The following is an 8,193-nucleotide window of genomic DNA, read 5'->3' on the forward strand; positions in this document are numbered from 1 at the left end:
AGCTGGATATAAAAAATTTCCGACAACATGATCCGATCGGACGAAGTTCGATCATTTGCAGAGAATTCCGATCAGACAAAGTGCCATGCATGCTCAGATCAAATTCCTAGACCAAAGCTATTGGCTACTAGCCTGAACCTAGTCCAGTCATAACTACATAACGTCATCATGTTACGAACGATCGGATTTTCCGACAACTTTGTCCGACCGTGTGTATGCAATACTAGTTTTGGACAAAATCCGTCGGAAAAAAATCTGACAGATTTTGTTGTTGGAATGTCCGACCGTGTGTACAAGGGCTTAGACATATAATTCCTTCCATCATAACCATTTCATTATGGCTTTGTACCTTCACCACCAGTTGGTTGGGGTGTTTGCTGTGACACTTACTAAATATGGTGCACCGATATATTGTTTATGGCAGTGCAGTAAACTGCACTTCAATACCCCATGTTTTTGGGATTAAAACTTCTTTTTATTTTTACTTAAGTAGTCAAGCTAGCAGTAGTTATTCAGGTTCAAATAGACTTCTTCTGTATTGTTGAAGATATTTCACAGCTTACTCAAACCTTTTCTTCAGTTCCAGTGAGTCTCAGCCATGTAATGGATTAACACATATGCAGACTTTCTGACACCAGGGAATGGGGTTGTATAATTATAGCGGGGTGGTCTCACAGATCTGTATATCTTCCATAATGTTTCTGGACAATTAACATCTACCTTGACATTACCATCATGACTGAATAAAGATGACTGAGTTACCCACGTGGCTATAAATGCTGTGGTATGTGCTGAGTCTAATGCACTCATTAGAACTGAAGATACTGCAAGGATAAGCTTCAAAATGCCTTCCACGCTATATTATAGGTCCTGTTAAATATGACTTACTACTACTAGCTATTAAAATAAAATAGCAAAATCCACAAATTTAAGTAGGAAAGTTTTTATTAGGCCTCATGCACACTGCTGTTCCTAAACTCACGTTTTTGGAGCTTTTGGCGTTTTTTGCCAAAGCCCCTGAACACAACTCAATAAAAGCCTCTGGGGCTGATTTACTAAAACTGGAGAGTGCAAAATCTGGTCCATTTGTGCATGGTAGCCAATCAGTTTCTAGCTTTGGTTTGTCCAATTAAGTTTTGGCAAAAAAAACTTGGAAGCTGATTGGATTCTATGCAGAGATGCACCAAATTTTGCACTCTCCAGTTTCAACCCCTATGTGTTCATGCGCACATAGGCTTTTACCAGAGTTTAGGAGAAGCTGCATTTAGAGGCAATAAAATGCTACTTTTCTAAACAAAGAAGAATCGCATTCAGAAGAGGAGAGGTTTGGCAGAAAACGCTAGACGCGGCAAAAACGCATGCGTATATAAACTCGTGTTAATGCTAGGCGCATTTAGAGCTTAAGCAATAATGCATTTCAATTATAAGAATACATGATTTATTCTGGCCAATGAAATAAATTAACACCCAAGTGCTTGACGCAGCTAAACACGGGTAAACTAAGCTAAAAGTGGTACACGCGTTTACTAGCATCCAGTGTTTTTTCTGCTGCCAGGAGAAAGGTGTCTAGGAAGCATACAGTGTACATCAACGCCAGTGACTTACAGTGGCATATTTAATAATGTAAACAACAAAGCTAAACTGTAAAGTGGATAAGAAACCAATAGGGTTTAATTCAGATAGTCAGCTGGTCCAGAGATGGCTTCTGATTGATTACTACACTTTGCCCTAGTACAGTTTTGCATGATAAGCTTTTCAACTTTTTTTTCTCATACTCTGTTAAGGTGTTCTTCAGCCAACAAGACCACAGTAATTATAAATGGTGCTGGAAAAACAGCCCAATTCAGTTTTCAGACGTTCCGGTTTTTGCAGCACAATGGCCAGCCAACATCAACCATCTACATTCACTGCATAACAAGGCTGTGCCAACCTCAGACATGTCAAAGCTACTTGCAGGTATGTCTATTCATTTACAACAGACAGAAAACAATCCCAACTACCCCCAAACTGGAAACTTAACATAATGAATGAATGTTTGCATGCATTATTTGGTAGATTTGATTGGAGCCAATATGGCTTTTTAATAGAGAAAACCACTCAAAATGAATTTCTATATTCTTGGTGGGTTCTATAACAGCTGGGTCTTCCCTGCTGTCTGTTTATATTTCCATGTACCTCCAGCATGGCTTTAATAGGCTAAGCACAGGTTTTCAGCTGAACTACAAGTGTTACCAGTCTCCAAAAATTTCAACTAGGATATTGAGAAAAGCCATACCCTTTCCACTGGACACTAAAATCATATCAAAGACATATAGCAGGTATTTTGGTGTAAAAATGTTCATAGTTAAGATGTGCACAGTTTAACTAAATTGACTAGTACATAAGGATTAACCAACATATATTTATAAACCTTCTATCCTTTCTATGTTTCTCATCCTACTAATGCACCAACAGTCAACTTACACAAATAGATTTGTTTTACCTGTGTGCATCACCATGTAATGTTAAAAGGAAAATAAGACCACCTATTTGAAATGTAAACTTTGAGTTTTACCTCTCTATTACAATATATACTTGAACTTTGTACTCTTTGTGCTTAAACACCCATGACTATATTCTGGGTAAAAAAGCTAGGATTATGCTCATAAAAGGAAATGCTTTTATTTGAATCTGCTGTAAACACTTTAAAATATGATATATAAAACTATATTATTTCAATCCGAACATACAGGCTTGCAATAATGTAAACCAAACAATCCCTGGAGCAAGAAGGAGAAGAGCTGCAAGCAGGGCAGCAACCGGAGAAACCACAGAACAGGTCACTGTGTCATCTGGACCTATTGCCCTAAGTGATTCAGGTTGGATAAAACAAATATGTATTTATCAATGTTCCGTAGATTTAGTAGTAATTTCAGTTCTGGACTATTTACTGATGCAATCCCAAAGGGTAATTAAACCTATTTGATAACTTTTATATTATAAAAAAAAGATATGTAGATTTTTAATTTTTAGAATATATGAATTACAGTACATATTTATTGCATTATGCTCTGGCTTCTCATCAAGTTTATACTGCACAGAATACATCACAAGTGAATATGCATCATTGAGACGGAAGGCAAGAAATCCTTCTTAATGGGAAGGGACAGTAGCAATCTTTTAGATCTAATATAACATTTCCGCTCTGTCTATACAAAATTTTTTTTTTACAATGTAGTGTTAGTAACTCCGGGAAGATTTAAATGTAAAAACACAATTTAATTTAGCCATATAGTCATAAAAAATCAAAAACAGTATTTTTGCTTCAAACTAACATAGGTACATGAATCTGTCTTGATATTAGGCTCTTGTAAACACTACTGCTAACGGGGAAAGTAAGGGGCCATTGATAGCTTTGTTGCTGTTGTAAGTCAACTTACAAAATTTTAAATGTGCTGGTCCTCTTTCACTGTCCAGTCACAAACTTGGGGAAGGAAGGTTTCTGATAGGGATACTTGGATAACAAACCATTTGAATAGTGATACGATTCTTATATACTGTATGTATTTCAACTTTTCACTTTTTGCCTGAAGTTTACCAAATATATTGTTCTCATAATTAGTAGTGTATTGCTTACAAAATTTTCAATTTTTTTTCTTTTAGAATTAACAGACCTAATCTCAAGTCAGTCAAGTAGTGAGTACCTTTATTTGTTTTTGCTATTTTGTATTGAGGTTAACTGTATACCAACCTCTATTGTAAACATGCATGTCTGGCCTTATTTAATAAATGGTTCACATTTAAAAAAAAAATCCTCTTTGCAGAGTTAATTCTAATTAGTTTTATTATTATGTCAGTACACTTAAAGGAGAAGTCCAGTCTGGGCTTGTTTGGCTGGGCTTCTCCTAAGCCCTTCTACACATACTACATTCCGACAACAAAATCCGTCGGATTTTGTCTGACGGATTTTGTCCGAAACTGGTGTTGCATACACATGGTCGGACAAAGTTCTCGGAAAATCCGATCGTACGTAACGTGATGACGTTATTTTGTTACGACGGGACTACGTTCAGGCTAGTAGCCAATAACTTTGGTCTAGGAATTTGATCTGAGCGTGCGTGGCACTTTGTTCGATTGGAATTCTCTACACACAATCGGACAAAGTCCGATCGGATCATGTTGTCGGAAAGTTTTATTGCTCAGCTCTAAAACTTTGTCGGTCGGATATTCCGACGGAAACAGTCCGATGGAGCCCACACACAGTTGGATTATCCGACAACGCGGTCCGATCGGACATTTCCCGTGGGAATGTCCGACTGTGTGTGCAAGGGCTAAAGGTCACAGGAGTGCAATTGGTTTTGCACTCCTGACCTGTTTTCAGCAGAGAATGGTCTGAAGTCCGCTCTCTGCTGATGTCACCAATATCAGTCCAGGCACCGTGTCATCCCGACTCTGGGAGTCTGGATCTACCTGGACTGATAGCTGTCTGAGCCCTTGTACACACGGTCGGACATTCTGACAACCAAATCCGTTGTATTTTGTCTGACGGATTTTGTCCAACAGATCTTGTGCAAAACTGTTGCATACACACGGTTGGACAAAGTTGTCGGAAAATACGATCTTTCAGAACGTGATGATGTAATTTAGTCACAATGGGACTACGTTCAGGCTAGTAGCCAATAGCTTTGATGTAGGAATTTGATCTGAGCATGCGTGGCACTTTGTCCGATCGGAATTCTCTACACATGATCGGAGTATGTCCGATCAGAGCAGTTTGGCAGAAAATATTTCCAGCAAGTTGGAAAATTTGGTCCGACGGAAACAGCATACCACACACAGTCGGAATATCCGACAAAACGGTCCGATATCTCCGACCGTGTGTACAAGGGCTAAGCCTCTTAGCGAGCCGCTGAGACAATGAGGTGGCCGCTCCCCAATATTCCCACAAAGTCACCTGCATGCAATACTTGTAGTTCATCGCGGAAGACTGCACAGATGGTTTTCTTATTGCTTAATTGTATATATTTTATATTGTTCATTTAGCGCTGCACTGCCTTATTTATAACTTGCACAAGAAGGTTAGTATTAGCGGACCAAAAAAATTGTGTCATGGAGGCAGAAATAGCTGGAAATCTTGAAGCTGTGGAAACCTAAAGTCTATCTAAAATGGAGAACAAAATATAATATTTTACCTGGGTAGTAACTATATTAATAAAATATAGGATTTTATTTTCTTTTGTCTTCATCGGGTGATTCTGCTGGTAGCCTATTGGCTCCTGATTTGGGTTTACAGAACACAGAGGGAGGGGTTCTGTTGTCCACAGAGGTGAACTTGGCAAGGCTCATAACACTAACTGAGATTTTACTGCAGAGCACACAAAAAGTTAGTAGCTCACTGGATCAACAGACATTTTCTGTACTTGCAGCATTTTTAAAGCAGCAAAATATACATGGATGTGCGCAGGTTAGAGAATATACTTAATTTTTTTTGCGCAGCCATAAACTTTAAATGCACTGTTATGTAACATTTATGATTTCATTATAGTTATCCCTTAATGTCACAAGGGACATAGCAATACGTTTGTTTAGGACAAGCTTAGCCTTTAACTACACACATTTAGGAAAGGAATATAAAACCACAGCGAAAGGGCACCAACCATAATAAAAGCAAGCAATTAGATGATTCCTGTCAGTATCCGCTAATTATAAATAAAAAAAGTCAGTACCACATGTAATCCTCTGCAAAGAACATTTCTAATATTATCAAGTTGATGCTTACATGAATAAAAAAAAAGATCATTTAAATATTTAACCACTTGCTTACTGGGCACTTAAACCCCCCTCAGTCCCAGACCAATTTTCAGCTTTCAACGCTGATGCACTTTGAATGACAATTGCGCGGGCATACAACACTGTACCCAAATGAAATTTTTATCATTTTTTTCCCACAAATAGAGCTTTCTTTTGGTGGTATTTAGTTACAGCTCGGAGTTTTATTTTTTGCTAAACAAACAAAAAAAATGCAAAAAAAAAAAAAAAAATCATGTTTTAATAGTTTGTTATAAAATTTTGAAGTGCGCTGATTAGGCGGCACTGATAGGCTGAATTGGTGGGCACTGATGGGCTGCATTGGTGGGCACTGATAGGCTGCATTGGTGGGCACTGATAGGCTGCACTGGTGGGCACTGATAGGCATAGTTAAGGCGGCACTAATAGGCACAGATAAGGCGGCACCGATGGGCACAGATAAGGCGGCACTGATGGGCAAAGATGGGCACAGATAAGATGGCACGGATGGGTGGCACGGATAAGTGGCATGGATGGGTGGCACGGATGGGCACAGATAGGTACCACAGATAGATGGGACTGATGGGCACTGATAGGTGGCACTGATAGGTGGCTCTGATAGGTGGCACTGCGGTGCACTGATGGGCGGCACTGCTGTGCACTGATGGGCGGCACTGCTGGGCACTGATGGGCGGCACTGGGGTGCAGCACCTTTGAGGCAGATTGTGGGCACTGTGGGTGGCACTGTGGGTGGCACTGTGGGGTGGCACTGTGGGGTGGCACTGTGGGTGACACTGTGGGTGGCACTGTGGGTGGCACTGTGGGCACTATGGGCACTGACTTTTACTTTTACTTCAGGATGGCACTGCGGGAGGCAGGTGGCACTGTGGGCACTATGGGCACTGACGGGGGGCACTTACTTTTACTTCAGGATGGCACTGCGGGAGGCAGGTGGGCACTGGCAGGTGGCAGGTGGTCCCTTGTATTGATGGCCGTGATCGGGACTGATGTCCCGATCACTGCCGCCGGTGATCGGCTTTTTTTTCTGTCAGCGCGAGGAGGAATAATAGCCGATTACCGGCTCCGTTCTATCACATGATCAGCTGTCATTGGCTGACAGCTGATCACGTGATAAGGGGTCGGGATCGACCCCTTGCATGGATCGGTGATCAGGCGAGTCTCATGGACTCGCCGATCACAGAGCGCGCCTCGCGCGCCCCTCAGGGGGCGCGCAGGCCGCTCGTACACGGGACGACGTCAATAGACGTCGTCCCGGAAATGTAGGTCCGCGCTAATGCCGTCATTTGGCAATAGCGCGGATCCCAAGTGGTTAAACATTATGTATGATTACTAAACATACTGTATTATTAAGATCACATATGTTTTTTGCATTTCTACAATACAATAATGGTATATTTATAGTTATTAGTTGGCTTTTACTGTAGGTAAAAAGATAAATGATTATGGTGTTCTGTTTTTTTTTTTTTTTTTTAGGTGGGTCAGGCGCACAGAAGCTTGAGGGAACTTTGATTGGACTCATTGTTGGACTGGTTATTGCTATAATTTTGGTGGCTGTATTGGTGATGGCTGGTTTCATGTTATATAAAATGTCACGACACCGGGCATCTCAGAATGAGAAGATGGGAGTGGATAACTTCACTTTTAATGGAAAATAAGCACTTTAACAAAACATAGTAATATATATTCCGCAAAAATTATCCCCTTAAATCACTTTAAATTGAAGGAAGTGTTGAATTTATCTCTCAGGGTGATACAAATTAACTTTTAAACTTGTAATCTGTATAATATAATTTAGTTATGATTGTTCATTACATGGAGCATATTAGTCTGAATTATTTTTCTATATTGCAATGATTACTTTTGATGTAGATTGCTTATTTGTTACTTGCCTAATAAAATATATGATCAACTTTACTTGTTTATTTAAACCTCTTATTTAAACACTTATTAAAACACAGCTGAACCCATGCTTTTTTTTGTTCTGTTTTTCCAGGCAGGTCCAAAACAAGTTAATCTGAATGTGATTGAGATACTTTAAAACTAAGCAGTCAGACTGTCTAAAAAGTAAAGGGTATACTGTTCTAGTGCTGCAGGAGGCAGCATGCTGGAGATCCAGTTAATTGCTTTCACGCAGTGTGCAGTTCCCTGGATTTCCGGTGGTCTAATGCACCCCCTGCACAGTACTCCAATCAATAACATCGTTTGTAAAGTATGAGCATTGTTGATTGGGAAACTGTGCAGGGAACATGTCAGACCACTGCAGATCTGAAGTTTGTATGCAGGGGTCAAGTCCTAGGGAAAAAAAAGTGTGGGAACTCCCACCCAAGATCCACTCCCCCACCAAAAAAAAGAAAAAAGATAGGACATCGGGGCACATCAAGGCACGGGGCACATCAGGCCACATGG

At 40.2% G+C, this 8,193-nt stretch overlaps 1 protein-coding gene across 1 annotated transcript in view; it reads left to right on the forward strand.

The window, feature by feature from the left end:
* The window catches only part of LOC143933855 (zona pellucida-like domain-containing protein 1), a 28,398-nt gene extending 20,643 nt beyond the window's left edge, over positions 1–7,755 (forward strand). Inside the window, exons 8-11 of the mRNA XM_077456941.1 lie at positions 1,785–1,956; positions 2,732–2,858; positions 3,643–3,675; positions 7,261–7,755. Of these exons, the coding sequence (XP_077313067.1) occupies positions 1,785–1,956; positions 2,732–2,858; positions 3,643–3,675; positions 7,261–7,442 (514 nt within the window). The 3' untranslated portion in view covers positions 7,443–7,755. The remainder of the gene's footprint in view (positions 1–1,784; positions 1,957–2,731; positions 2,859–3,642; positions 3,676–7,260) is intronic.
* The last annotated feature ends 438 nt before the right edge of the window (positions 7,756–8,193 follow it).

The sequence above is a fragment of the Lithobates pipiens genome, unplaced genomic scaffold, assembly GCF_037356315.1.
Source record: "Lithobates pipiens isolate NorthernLeopardFrog02 unplaced genomic scaffold, aLitPip1_a1.2 Scaffold_27, whole genome shotgun sequence".
NCBI classification, from domain to species: Eukaryota; Metazoa; Chordata; class Amphibia; order Anura; family Ranidae; genus Lithobates; species Lithobates pipiens.